Genomic DNA, 15,065 nt, shown 5'->3' with positions numbered 1-15,065 from the left:
CTATGGTTAGATTTGGGAAGCAAAGAGAGGTAAATAATGTGGTTTCCATTTTAAGACTGTTGCATCCAGTGGCAAGACAGAGCCTCGTTAAGAGTTAAGTCCAAGTTGAGGCAGCATGAAATACGTGCCTTAACAGAGGAAGAAGGAGAGCTCTATGGAAGCTTGGGAGCTGGGGCCATTCATTTTGGCTGGAGAGTTTAGTGGATAGTTTCAAAGGTTAGAGGCAAAGAACATCTTCAAATGTCTACTTGAGAAATACCTTCTAAGGTTCTGCCAGGCACATCCCTCTGAATATGACCACACCTCTTGCTCAGCTACCTCTGATTTGTCTTCCAAAATACATGATAGAAGCAGGTCCACGGCTGACAAATCAAGAAGCAACTAACATGAGGGAGAGCACAGATGAAATGACATAATCTTCTGGAAAAACCTTCAGCCTGCAGGAACCTACAGAGTTCATAAAGCTAGAGATGCCAGTACTTAGTTCAGAAATTAAACGCAGTCCAAAAAGACCATGGCCAAAGGTGTATTTTATGATTTGGAGCTGGGGAAGGTTCTTTGTTTTATTTCTTCTCATTCCCTTTGCTGGAAACAAATATTCTATGTGACTTTTTTGCCACTGTGGATTTCACTAGTCCGGAAAGTGGAACAGTTTTATTGGAATAACTCAAATGTTGGCAATTCCTCCTGAGCTGAATGCTCTGCTGCTTCCCCTAAACTGACAAAAAGAAAGAGACACGAGTTCCTCAGAGTTCAGCTGCCTGAGGCTCCATTTGTATAAAAAATTAAAAACATTTCAAAGTAAATTCAATTAGTGAATGTGTATTGGCTGAATAGACTATCCTTCTAAATTTAATACAGCGAACATGACAATTTTACGAGCAAAGCAAGTTAGAGATAATATATTTTTATGTTCCTTAAACTAGCAAAGAGACTTCAGAACCATAAAGAACGCTAACAAGGTACTGCATACACTTAAACTTTCTTCAAAGAAAAAAACATGTGTGTTTTTCCAAATGTGAGAAGTGCGAGGTTTGGGTTTTTTTTATGACTTCAAGGTTCCTAGAAACGTTACCTCTTCATCTTGTACCAGCATTGCTGATAAATGGCACTACTGACATATGATTTCATTCTGTGTGTGTGTGTGTGTGTGTGTGTGTGTGTGTGTGTGTGAGAGAGAGAGAGAGAGAGACAGACAGAGAGAGAGAGAGAAACTGAAAGAACAGAATAGTCTGCCTCTAGAAGACCTAGTGAGATAGAAAAAAAGAGGGAGTTTAAGGATGAAAAACTAAAAGTTCAAATAGCCTGTACTGTTTACTTTAGATTCCAAGAGATTTACAAGTGATTCCTTGTTCACTGGTCCAAAGATAAAGATCTAGGAAGACAAGATTCTGTGTCACCTAGAAAAATGAAGGTGCTAAAACAAATAAAGAGAAAAAAATGAATGTGCTGACTGTCACCCGTTTCTACTTCACCTTGGCTTCTGAGGATAAACACAGCAGTATAAATCCAGGACACTTGAGAATTTGGTTCTTCAGTGGAATGGTTTATTTGACTTCAAGGATGCTTCCTCCTGAACCAGTGTTCTGTCTAGCCCATGAATGATACAGTCTGACATCTTCAGAGACATTCCTGAGGTTTACAAGCTTTGCAGGCAGAATTCAGGAGTCCAGTTTTGAATATCCACTTCTGTTTAATGATGAAATCCTTTGACTGAAAATACATCCTACAGTGTCTTTTAATTTCTTGTATAGATTCTCCCCACCACACAATACCACCTAAAGCTATCTGTGGAAGAACGTAATGAGCAATGCACACAACACATTGTTTCGCTAGAAAACAGAAAACCTTAGTTTAGAACCAACTGCTAAGTCTATTGCACGTTTTATTTTTGGCAGTTTACACGTTCCTCTGGATCTCTGCATCTTTATAGATCTGTCTGTTCTCAGGATCAACCTTATAAGAAAAGACTGCAGAAAATTAACATTTACTGAGGACCTACCATGTGTCAGGTCCTGGGGAACTTGCATCTTTTAGGTATTAAGATGTAATTTACTTACCATAAAATTAATCCATTTTAAATGAACATTTCAATGAGTTTTAGTAAACGTATGCATTTGTACAACCCTCCACAATCTTCTATTACTCTAAGAAATACCCTCATACCCTCTGCAAGCAATCCCTGCTCCAAACCTCCAGCCTGAGGCAACTTCGGACCTGCTTTGTCTCCTCAGTTCTGCCTTTTCTAGAAACCATACAATATGCAGTCTTTTGTGTCTGGCTTCTGTCCATTTAACTTGATGATTCTGATATTTAGCCATATTGTTACATGTTATCAGTAGCTAATTGCTTTTATTGATAAGTAGCATTCCATTGTATGGATACAGCACACTTTGTTTATGCAACCACTTTATGTGGGAGTAGACCTGCTGGATCAAATGGTAAAGTGTACGTTTACCTTTTAAACAAATTGCCAAAATGCTCCAAAGTAGATGTGCCATCATTATACACTGCGTTCAGCCCTGTGTGAGATTTCCAGTTTCTCCACATCCTTGCCAACACTTTGGTGCTATTGGTCTTCTTAATTTCAGCCACTCTAGTGGAGAGGTAGTGATGGCTTACTACCTAATTTGCATTTAATTGTCTTCATTTGCATTTCCTTAATGATGAGTCCTATTAAGCATCTTTTCATGTGATCATTTGCCTTTCGTATATCCTCATGGGTAAAGTGTCTATTCAGATCTTTTTCTCATTTTTAATTAAATTGTTAATCTTCTTACTACTGAGTTGTAAAAGTTCTTTATATATTTTGGTTAAAGTCCTTTGTTAGTTATCTTGCAAATATTTGCTTCCAATCGGCTGCCTGCCTTTTCATTTTCTTAACGGTGTCTTCTGAAGAGCAACAATTTAATTCTGATGACATCTAATTTATTGATCTTTTCTCTTTTAATGTTCACAGCTATTGTGTCACACCTAAGAATTTTTTCCCAAGAGAAATTTGAGTGACGTAAGCGTCAACAACCACTATTTTGCATATGGAAATCCAATGGTAACAGCACTATTTGTTGAAAAGCTATCTTTTCCTTATTCCCTTGGCACCTCTGATGAACATCAACCGGCCACATATATTAGGGTTTATTTCTGGACTTTTTCTTCTGCACCACTGATCCATACATCTGTCCTTATACCAATACCACACTTTCTGGATTACTGTAGCTTTACAGTAAAAGTTTTGAAATAAGGAAGGGTGGGTGAGTCTTCCAATTTTGTTCTTTTTTCATACTGTTCAGGCTATTCTAGGTCCCTTGCATTTCCATATACATTTTAGCATCAGTCTGTCAATTTCTACCAAAGAAAAAAGCCTACTGAGATTTTGATAGATTACACTGAATCTGTAGATCAGTTTGGGAAGCATTGCCAATATTGAGTCTGCTAATCCATGAGCATGGTATATCCTGCATCAGCTTAGTTCTTTTATTTCTCTCAACAACATTTTGTAGTTTTCAGCATATGGCTTTCACAGTTCTTGTTTATTCTTAAGCATTTTTATTCTTTTTGATATTATAAATGAAACTGATCTTCTTAAAATTTCATTTTTTCAGACTGTCCATTACTAGTATATAGAAATATAATTGGCATTTGTATATTGATCTTATATCCTTCCATTCTGCTAAACTCACTAATATTCTAGTATCTTTTAAAATAGATTATTTAGGATTTTCTACCTACAAAGATCACACTGTGAACAAAAGCAGTTTGATTCCTTCCTTTCCGATTCTTATGGCTTTAATTTCTTGTTCTTGCCTCGTGGCTCTTGACTTTTGTGTTTCAATCACCAGCAAACTTCTCTTTGGCACCCTGTTCATTGATACTCCTACACCCTTTATCATCAAATCAGGCTGCTGTATATCCTTCACCCCAATAAATGACCATTTATAATTACTGTCACTGCCTATCAGTCAAAAATTCACTTTCAGCAGCACTGCTATGTTTATAAAGTAGTGTTTGGATAATTATTTCAAAAATGCAAATTGCATTTTGTATTCATCATTTAGAAAAGAAGGAATAGTTAATAAGCACGAGCCTCAAACTTCACAACGATTGAGACAAAGATGAAAATCATTAGCCGTGCTGAGAGTGGCAATTCTTTAGCCTCAATTAGGTGCTTGCTGGACTTAATAAGCTGGTCAACCATGAGAGGGAGTAAGATTAAAGAATCGAACATGGCATAATGAAAATATAACATATCAAAGGCCATGTCTAAAATGCAAAGTAGCGTTAGTGATTTTATAGTCCATTTTAGGTCTTTAGGGACATAACCGCCTTTCTGATAGGTTGTTGTTGTATTTGAGCACAGTTCAATTCACAAATAGACTGAGACGTGGCTCTCGAAGTGTGGGAAATACCAGGACTTCATTTATTCTTACAAAACTTCTGAGAAGAGTATACTGGTTCCCATTTAGAAATCAGGAAACAGAGAAATTGAAGTAACCTGCTGTACAGTAAATGGTGGAGACAAAATTCAAACCTAGGTCTGTTTGGCTCCAAAAGTTCTAAACTGGGCTCCTAGTTTCCTGAGTAACCCATCTGCTTGATGCATATTCCAAAGCCCCACATTCTGCCTGCTTTCACATCTGGTATGGTTTCTAGCCTTCTCTGGAATGCTCCAGTGACTCACAGCTACTGTGCAACCACTGGGGAAGAATCTACCTTCCTGGTTTGCTCAGTCCCAAAATACCAGTCTGATGGCTTCAACACTACAATGAAAAGATCCGAGGTGGTTACATAAATAAGACACGTGTGCATAACTGTAGAAAGCTTAGCTTGAGATAGATAAGTGATTTTCCTTTCAGTTTTGGGGCAGAAATGCCCAGGAAGTTTGGATAAGAAAGGGTATTGGAAGTTTTTAAGTGAGGTAATTCAGGCTTTTCTTCTCTGCTTTCATTTTTGGGGAGACACATTAGAAAATGAAGGCATTCCAAAGCAGAAAAGTTAGCATCAAACCATTAAACTGTAGATGGGTGATAAAGCTCAGCCTTCTCTCTCAACACCCCACAGAAAAATTCCAACCCTTGGGTGCAGATGACTCAGACAGGAATCTTTATAACTGGGGTTTGTAAGTCCAGAAGAGAGAAGCTGTTATTTCCACTGACAGTACACAGAGCAAGGAAAAAAGGAAACAGTATCAAAAGTGCTTCTCATTGTGCCTTAGGTGAACACGCACTAGATGTTTTGGATTTGTTGGTTAATTAGAAAACATTTCAATAGGCTCTTTTCATGAAACAAATACTGATCATCCCTGCCCGCCCCCCCCACACACACACTCCCCACACTTTGGACAATATACAAAACCAGAAACAACTGTCTCAACTCCTGATGTGCCACACAAGTCCTCAGAGAAGTGAGGAAGCCATCTGGGATGATTTTACCCTCTGATCAGCAGACTTCTGGAAGAGAATTCTTTTTCATAAACCCCTTATTTTATGTCCTATACTAATCTGTTCCCTCCACAAATAAAACACATACTGCACGGTCCTTACAATGTTCAGACATGAATAGCAAAGCCTTGGAAAATTTTTGTAGTCAGCAATATATCAGAAACAACCTACATGATTGAGGGACACGCCGGCAGAGCCATCAGATAGAATAGGGGCCGGCAACTAAGGGTCCACACTCTGTCGCCTAATTTTGTAAATAAAGTTGTATTGGAACACAGCCATGACCATTCATTTTTGTCTTGTCTAGGGCTGCTTTCTTGCTACAAGGGCAGAGCTGAGTATCTGCCACTGAGACCATCTAGCCTGCAAAGCCTGAACTATTGCAATCTAGCCCTTTATGGAAAAAGTTCATCAACTCTTGTGATAGTACATTTAAAATAACACGAAGGGCTTCCCTGGTGGCGCAGTGGTTGAGAGTCCGCCTGTAGATGCAGGGGACGCGGGTTCGTGCCCCGGTCCGGGAAGATCCCGCATGCCGCGGAGCGGCTGGGGCCGTGAGCCATGGCCGCTGAGCCTGCGCGTCCGGAGCCTGTGCTCCACAACGGGAGAGGCCACAGCAGTGAGAGGCCCGCGTACCGCAAAAAAATAAAAAATAACATGGAAAAATACTCCAGTTAGGGTAAGTTAAGAACAAGAAAGGAAAGATATGCTCTTTCATGTAAGGTAGAATCATAATTAAATAAAACAAAGGAAAGTGGGCACAGAAGAGACCAAAAATGTTAAGCGGTTGGATGTGGGGGCAGCATTGCAGGTGGTTCTCTCTCCCCCACCTACGTGCTCCACTTTTCTAAAACGACCTTACAGTTCTTCTATAAAACAATCAACTGAACCTCATTTTAAACATTACTTTGGCGCGTGTCTCTGTCTTGCACACAATGGGTGTGGCTAAATTTGGCCCAGCCCCTCCCCCAGGTGTGCTGGGGGTGGGGCTGGGAGGAGGGAGGCCAGGCCCGTACCTTATGCTCGTCCCGAAGGTGGCTGTCCAGTTCCTCCGTGTGCTTGGTCTCATAGTAGCAGAGCTGGCATTTGTAAGGTTTCAGTTCATTGTGCTTTTCTATGTGTTGCTGGAGGCTCTCGTCACTGGAGCAGGTGAAGGTACACTTATCACAGCGGAAAACTACTCCCTGCAAGTATTTTGACAGTTTGGATCGGCATACTTCAATGGGGACAACGCGCTCTTCTGTGGAAACAAATTGAATATAAAGATGGGAATTTTTACTGATGGAAGGCAGATGTCCTCTCTCGGGAGTACAAGGAGAGACTCACCCATCCACTGTTGCTACTTCTCATGGCTCCAGGTCCGTGAACTGCATGCACATGCCCCCCGTCCCTCCTCCAACCCCCCAAATCAACACAGTCCGCTGGGACACACAGGTGTTTCTAAGGCCGAAAGCTCTGTGTACTTAATACCCAGAATGACCTAAAAATAGGGGTGGGCAGGCTGAAAGGCGTTGGCTAATTCCTGAATGGAGGTGATTAAAGGAGGAGAGAAGAACAGAATTTGTACCAACATGGATGATTATCAGCAGCAACCATCAGTGCATCCTACTTCCTCAGCAAGTGGCATTTAGGCTGGACTTACAGATGTCACAGATGTCTTTAAGGGGGAAGGAAAATGACATTCTCGGAGCACCTATGTGCCACCACTGTGTACCTCCCTAGCTACTCTATTAGGCTGGAGTTATTCCCATTTTTACAAATTAGTAAAGCAAGGAACTGAGCTTTTAAGTAACTCTCTAGGGGTCACAAACTCTGTAATTGCCCAAACCGAGATCCCCATGCCCATCTACCAAACCGCAAGTCTGTTATTTCCCATCGTTTCCAATTCCATTCCTGTTTCCCCTTCCAAGATGTTCTCAAGGAGACCGTTTTCCTTTTCTGGAAACCAAGGGAATCTCTAATCTAATCTAAGTTCAAATCTGAAAACAAAGCATCCTGGACACTTTCATTCACTGAAACTCCAACTCCACCTCGGAAGAACTTAGGCAGATGAAATGGTTGCAGGCAGCCTTCCGGGGGAGAAAGGGGTGGCGTGGGAGATGTGGCGGATTTGTGCCTTTACAGACAATCTGTAATCTGACTGTCACAAGGGAGAAAATAAAAGAGAGAGAGGATTTGGGTGCTTTTCCCATTCACATACCAAATGCTGTAGGGCTGGAAGTGTGTGTGCTTGTTTATTTTGTGCTCTCTCACCCTTGTGTTTAGCTGCTCAAGTTAAATTTCACACCAGTCTGCCCAGAGTTTCGGCACACGCGCCAGATATCCGTAACTGGGATAAAATTAAAATCTGTGCTATTTATGCAAGGATCAAATATAGCGTGTGCTTTCATGCTGTGTGTGAATTTCAGAAGACTCTGAAAGTTTACAGATGGACACACACAACGTATATTATTTAGAAAGAGCAATGTATTAGTAAGTCAGGAAAGCGTGCTGTACCCTCAGAGTCACCGAGTGGCAACATTTCCAGAGCAGCAGGACGTTGTGTGGAGCCGCTCACCCTGGGAGGCCTCCCTTTGTTGCTGGCCTGTGTTTGGCCCCTGGGGAATTTTCCCACCTGAAGCCCTGTCTTTCTCTCAACCAGCACATTCTCAGTGCAGGGCAGTCCCTGCCGTGGGAGCCCTTGAATGCAGCGATTAATTGGCCAGCAAGAATCTGGGCAGAGGAAGCGTGGAAGGTGCTGTCTGCACCACACTCCCTGGAGCTCTAATGCATATGTTATTTTCCCTGTACAAAGAGTCAGTCGCTTATTTAGAAATATAAATATTTTTAAACCACAGTAGAGCAGACAGCTAAGAAACACATGATTATAATGGAATCCACACATTTTCTTAGAATAGCAAATGCTGTAACAGTCTTCTAACCATTCAGTTCCACGGTTTGGTGTAAATGGAGGGAAAAAATGCTTTGGCGTAAACTAATGAGCCTTAAGAAAGCCCAGCCTATGATGTTCTATTCCTCTAATCCAGGTTTTCTCAATAGTAGCACTGCTGATGTTTTGATGCCAGGTAATGCTTTGCTGTGGGAGGCTTTCCCGTGCAGGGCAGCATGTGTATCACCGGCACCCCAGGCCCCGCCCACCAAGGCCAGCAGCAGCTCCTCCCCCCAGTCACGACGACAGAAAATGCCTCCAGACAGCTGCACCCTGAAGAAGCAAGATGGACCCCGACTGAGACACCGCTCCAAGTCAAGTGCCAACTATTCAGTCCAGCTGCCCTGGGTTAGACAGGCGTGGCCATGAGCTACGAGCAAGCTGGCGCCCAGGGCAAGAGATGGGGGGCAGGCTGAAGCGAGGGCACCGGGTTCCACACCCTGCAGCTCAGGAGTTCATGGGAAGAGTTGAGACTCGCACCCTCCCCCCGCCCCATGCTCTCTGTGTTTGTTCCTGATTTATATTTTGTCGTTTCTACTGCTTCCCCTTTCCTTCTTTGGCTCTGGCCTGTCCCGTCGGCCCCGGTTCTGTCGACCTCCGCGGAGATGGAGAACAGCTGGCTATAATTTTCCACATAACGACGCCTCAACACCTTGAAGACATTCGGTCGCCCTCCAGTCTTCCCTTCTCCCCCATAAATAATCGTTTCTTTCAAGCTTGTGTTTTTTTCATAGGTCTCCTTTTCAGCTCCTCTACCACTTGGGTTAGTCTTCTTGGCAGTTTCCTATTTCACTCCGTGTGTCTAAATGCATTTTGCACAAAGTCGGGAGCACCCAGAATAATACCTTGGAGGTGAAACAATAACAATGAATGGGAACGGCTGCTCCCATTTATTAAGGGCTCACTACGTTTCAAGCATGGTTAGGTGTTCGACCCTCTCAGCTACTTTTTATTCTCACAACGCCCTGCAAAGTCAGTTTGATTATCTCCAGTGAAAGCCGAGAACGGACCAGTTAAGCTACCTCCTCGAAGTCGCTCCTCTAGTTCAGCACAGAGTTGTGACCTGGGAGCCTGGGTCCGCTGACCTTCACCCGCGCCCTCCTCCTCTGTTCCTCCTGAAGAGAACTCTCAGGGCACGTCCAGTCTGTTCGCCATGCACTGCTAAGCCTTTTATTCCTAATAGTTCAAAATCACAAGAGCTATCGGTGTCTAAGGCAACCATGTCTATCTGTATTTCTTTCAAATCTTCCGGATTTCATAGGTCATTTCCCTGCTAACTTATCCTGAAAGGTAAGACTTCCCATTTCCAAACTAAGACATTAACTACAGTGTGTCCCAAGTCTCTTAGTTATATGGACGTTAATTTTAGAAAAAAGTTATCTTTTTTTTCCTTTCTACAAACATGGTTAACATGACCAAGATATAAAACAAGACAGACTCTAAGAGGCAGGTGAAGGACCGATAGCGTTTTCTCAATAAGGTTATTCACGGCGGACGCCAGTGAAGGTCCTAAAGTGGGAGACTGGAATGTTTCCAGGTGGGGCCTGAGCCCTGTCTTGGCTACAGAAGCTCAGCGCTTGGGGCTTTTTCTACGGGGGCAGCGACAACTGGGGGTCTTTTCCTGACTTCACACCTCTCGAAATTACCTTGGGTAAGAAATCAAGGCCTGAATCACACTCACTGTGACCCAGCTTCCAGCTCTGGTTGCAAAAATATTACGACTTCACCAGTTTGACTACAAGATAGATCGTGTCTCTCATCTCCTCACACCCAAAAGATGGCTTAGCACTGCAGCTGGACAGAAAAGCCAAGAGGCTCCAGCCGGGAGCAACGCCACACTGTAGCACGTGGGTGCTAAAGTTCACCAAGAGCCCGGAAGTGTGTGCCGGGTGGAAAAATCTGCAAAATCGCCACTACCGAGGTGGGGGTGAGGGGGTCACTTCTGCTCAAAACAGCAAAAACCCACATCACTGCGGAGCCCAGAATCACCAAGGAAAAATCCTTCCCGAAAGGGAGCCCACAACACACATGGGTTTCCTCCCCACAACGTGCCAGGCCTACAGGAAGCTGGGGGAGATTTGGAAGTCATTCACTCCAACAAACTCTGAATGCAGGTTACCATGGTAGAGGGCCGAGACCCTCTCTGGGCCAAACCAAAGACCCACCTGTTACCCTCTCTCAGCCAAACAACTGACAAAGGCTGAGAACTAGGAAGCCACCATCCCCAAATATAACCATAAACAGACACGCAGAAACATAAGCACAACAGCTCCTGTAAGAAGTTTTGACATCAGCCAGGCTACCACCCTCAAGCCAGACAGAGCTGGGAACTGCACCTCTAATTCTAACAGGCCAAAGCACGTGATGGGGAGGAAGGGAACGTGTAATCTCACTGAATAAAACGAAAGACTATCAATTCTCACCGTAGATTTTTTTCTTTTCCTCAAGAAAAATGGTACTGATCAGATCAATCAGGGGAGATTAGTTCAGTTCCAAAAAGATACCCACCTGCAGGGTTCAGTTGTACTCAGCATCTGTGTACGTATTGAGGTTACAGGCTGGGAAACAGAGAAGTTAACAAGCCAACTGGAGACCAGTCTCGGTGATTACAGAGCTTCATAATTATAATGTAAATATTTGGCAGAACTGTTTCATGCCTATAATTCAACCTGTGCCCAGCTTTTTATACCCAGGTTTGCTGTACGTATACAAGGGACGTCTAGGCAAAGCGATGCATGAGGCGTTGTGCTTCCAATGGTGACGAAAGCTCAGTGGAGGGACTGCCCTGGTGGGGCAGTGGTTAAGAATCTGCCTGCCAGTGCCAGGGACACAAGGTTCGAGCCCTGCTCTGGGAAGATCCCACATGCCACAGAGCAGCTAAGCCCGTGCACCACACCTACTGAGCCTGCGCTCTAAAGCCCGCGAGCCACAACTACTGAAGCCCGCGCATCTAGAGCCCGTGCTCCGCAACAAGAGAAGCCACCGCAATGAGAAGCCCGTGCACCACAATGAAGAGTAGCCCCGGCTCACTGCAACTAGAGAAGCCCGTGCACAGCAATGAGGACCCAATGCAGCCAAAAATAAATAAATTTATTTTTTAAAAAAAGAGCTCAGTGGAAACATACTCCCGAAACTGTTTACTCCTTTGTTCACTGTCTCTCTTGCCACTAAAGCTCAAGCTCCTTCAGTGCCCAGACCTGGCCTGACTCTTCCTGGCTGTATCCCTAGAGCTTAAAGCAATACTAGCACAGGATGGGTGTTTGGTTAAGTGTCGGTGGCATGAATGAAAACCCACCAAACCTCCTACCACCAACTTTCTCCTTGAAACAGAAGTCTCAGGGCTTAATTTTTCTCCAGTTAAATTGGTCCAATCATGGTCAACCTCACCAAATGTTGATCTGACCTAAGTTCACAGTTCCTCCAAGAGATGGGTCTATAATCCTTGGCTTCAATCTTTGCTAAATTAGAATTCACAGGTGTCTCATCAGTACCCCAGCTTCCCAACTACCTACAGAGTAACGTTCTACCCCATGCTGGTACCCAAGCCCTCCTTAGTTTGGCCGGAATATACTCTCCTAGGCTTGTCTCCTATTCTCTTCAGAACAGTCTGATACCACTCTGGAAACACGTCTTGCTTCCACTCACCTGACTGGTTTGTTAAAATTCTCCTTCCACTCTGTAGTGAGTCAAACGGTGCTCCCAGAAATTTATGTCCACCTGGCCCCTCAGAATGTGACCTTATTGGGACATGAGGTCAAGACAAGGTCCAGATGAGATCACATTGGATTAGAGTGGGTCCTAAATCCAGTGCTCTTATAAGAAGAGGAAAGGGCACACCGACACACACACACACACACACAAGGCCATGTGCAGATGAGGCAGAGACTGGAGTGATGATGCAGCCACAAGGCAAGGGAAGCCCAGGGAAGTCGGGAGCCAGCAGAAGCCGGGAAGAGACAAGGAAGGACTCTCTCCTAGTGACTTGAGGAGGGGCCCAGCCCCATGAACACCTGGATTTCAGACTTCCGGGCTCCAAAGCAGAAAGAGGATGCACTTTTGTTAAGTCCCCCAGATAATGAATACACCCATCTTAAGTCTTCTCTGCCTGCTGAACTGTTATCATGGATCACTTTGAAAGCTACCCCCTCTACCACCTTTTTCTACCCCAAACAGAAATAGATCTGCCACTGGGAATCTCCTAGATACTGATCACTATCTTATATGGACTTATGCACACGCTTCATCTCCTTGAAGAGGCAGACTGGGTCTCGTGTATCCCATCTTAACCCAAAGAACGCAGCACGGCGTGGCATGAAACAAGCAAATAATGAATGTTTGCTGAATGCATGGACAAACAGTATGCTCGCTCTCTTTTGCCACAGCCAACGTAATTCCATGGTTATTTCTCATTCAGATTTCCCAGGAGTGAAACGGATTCTCTTTCCCTTCCTCCCTATGTAGATATAGCAATCTGTCTGAACAAAAAGCTAAGGAGACTCCAGTCTTGCAAACAGCAGCTCAGTCTCAGGGCCAGTTCAGAAGTTGCTTTTCTTGCCTTTCATTCCACGTATTTTAATTAACTAAGGTCTCAGGAAGATCTTGTACTGCAGGCTCTAGAGACCAAAGATGTTTATTCATCCACAGAGTAAGGAAAGCACAGGTGGAGGAAGAGCCACATCTGGAACTTGGAGGTCTGCCCCGACTCGAAATTGCCAGGCAGACACCCAGCCCTGTCTCTTGACTTGTCGAGACCAGCTTCCCACTGAGCTGCCATTTTGAGTTGGGATGGCCACCAAAGCCAGGCCAGGATGCAGATGGCAGATACGCTGCCCCAAAGCACCCTGCCCCCCTGCGGCTCAGTGGTCCTCACCTCTGACCTGCAGCCTGCAGACCACGCCATCCTCAGACCCAAATGCCACAGCCACTAGAACGCTCAACCGAGTGACACCAACCACCTCCCCAAGGATGAGACAGTGATGCCTGGTGGGTAAAGGCATGGGCTGGGGGTCAGACAAGCCTGGGTTCAGATCCCAGCTGGGCTGCTTATTAAGTCATTTGACCTTAGGTAAGATGCTTAGTCTTTCTGAACCTGGTTTTTCTGTTGTTGTCAGGGATAACAGTAATAACTACCACTTAGGGTTTTGTGAAAATTCCATAAAATGACTCACTGGAAAGCACTTAGCACCGCACCTGGTACCTAATAAGCTCTCAGTAATAGTAACCATTGCTGTTGCCATGCATGTTGTCATTATTACCACCAACCCTCAAATGCTCATGTTCATTCCAGGTTGTGCACTTTCTGACCCCAATGAGGACAGTATCTATATACTCTGATGCCTCTTTTAAAATAAATCATCTCTATAAATAAAGAGAAGAGACTGATGGATGGGTCATGGGGTCAGAGGACTGCGCTGACACAGTTTCCCTGCTCACCGGTTGGATGACTTTGGTTAAACTACTTCAGCCCTCGTGGGCCCAAGGGAGTCAGCACTGGATTCAGGGTGGGGACAGTATGCACTACATCCTACACGGTCCCCTCAGGAGAACCCAGCGGAGAAACTCCTTTCAGGTTCCAGCATCTCAGATTCCTGAACAAAATTTCAAGAGTCTAACAAACACTCTAAATCCAGTTGATTCCGTTTTTGTCTCTCCTACCGTGGGCCGCGGTCCCAGGGCCACGACTGCAGCCCACTGCTAACAAACGCACAGCACCTCATGGTGGACACTGAGTACCCAGACTCTACGTGAGCCTTTTCATACTTGACGTGACTTTCAACTGCCTTCTCCTTATTCTGCATTTGCCCCAATCTTCTCATTTGTTTCTTTGTTTGTTTGTTTGTTTTTGTGGTACACGGGCCTCTCACTGCTGTGGCCTCTCCCGTTGCGGAGCACAGGCTGCAGACGCGCAGGCTCAGCGGCCATGGCTCACGGGCCCAGCCACTCCACGGCACGTGGGATCTTCCCGGACCGGGGCACGAACCCGTGTCCCCTGCATCGGCAGGCGGACTCTCACCCACTGCGCCACCAGGGAAGCCCTTCTCATTTGTTTTTAATCCTACAGTTCTGCACGACTATTTTTAAGATACCTTAAATCCTTTGTAAACGATCGTAAATAACTATACACTAAATCAAAGAAAAAGTTTTTTCCAGCTTCAAGCTTCACGTACATAAATCAGGACTACGGGTCACAGTACTGTCCCTCCCAGTGTGGCTGGACGATGAGGTAAGCGTGTGTGAGAAGCACCACGTCAGGCGTGGCATGCTCCAGGCATTAAGCGCTTCTCTCTCTCTGCCTCCATTTCTTGAATTCTCAGCTCAGGGAAGGAAAGTCATCAAGTGCATTAGGCATCAAGGCTCTGAGCCCACCAGGCAGCAACATGGAAAAGAGAGAGAATCCACCGCCAAAGTGGGGTCTCACCGATGCTGTCTGTTCTACAGCAGCACGACTCCTGGCCTCGCCCCAAGCAGTGCGGGCACAGAGCCAGCGACACACACATGGGCCGGGGGACCGGAAGCCAGGTGGCTGAGGAGGCACACCAGGAGGGGGCAGTCGGGCCAGGAATTCCTGCCTAAACGCTCCTGCGTGGCTTTCCCTAGCTTGCAGGCGGACGTCCTCGCCAGCAGGCATGTCACGTCTCATGAGCCTGCCCGGGGAGGAGGGGGACCTGAGGGTGCTGAAGGTTGAGGCTTCCACGGAG

General features: G+C 45.0%; 1 protein-coding gene across 2 annotated transcripts in view; it reads right to left on the bottom strand.

The window, feature by feature from the left end:
• ZNF462 (zinc finger protein 462) overlaps positions 1 to 15,065 on the bottom strand; it is an 83,863-nt gene that overhangs the window by 17,000 nt on the left and 51,798 nt on the right. For both annotated transcript variants that reach the window (XM_065879286.1, XM_065879287.1), the window contains exon 9: positions 6,455 to 6,678. In XM_065879286.1, coding sequence (XP_065735358.1) covers positions 6,455 to 6,678 — 224 coding nt within the window. The remainder of the gene's footprint in view (positions 1 to 6,454; positions 6,679 to 15,065) is intronic.

The sequence above is a fragment of the Phocoena phocoena genome, chromosome 6 (genome assembly GCF_963924675.1).
Source record: "Phocoena phocoena chromosome 6, mPhoPho1.1, whole genome shotgun sequence".
Classification (NCBI taxonomy): Eukaryota; Metazoa; Chordata; class Mammalia; order Artiodactyla; family Phocoenidae; genus Phocoena; species Phocoena phocoena.
Note: the sequence above shows the minus strand (reverse complement) of the source record. Positions and strands in the feature narration are given on the sequence as shown.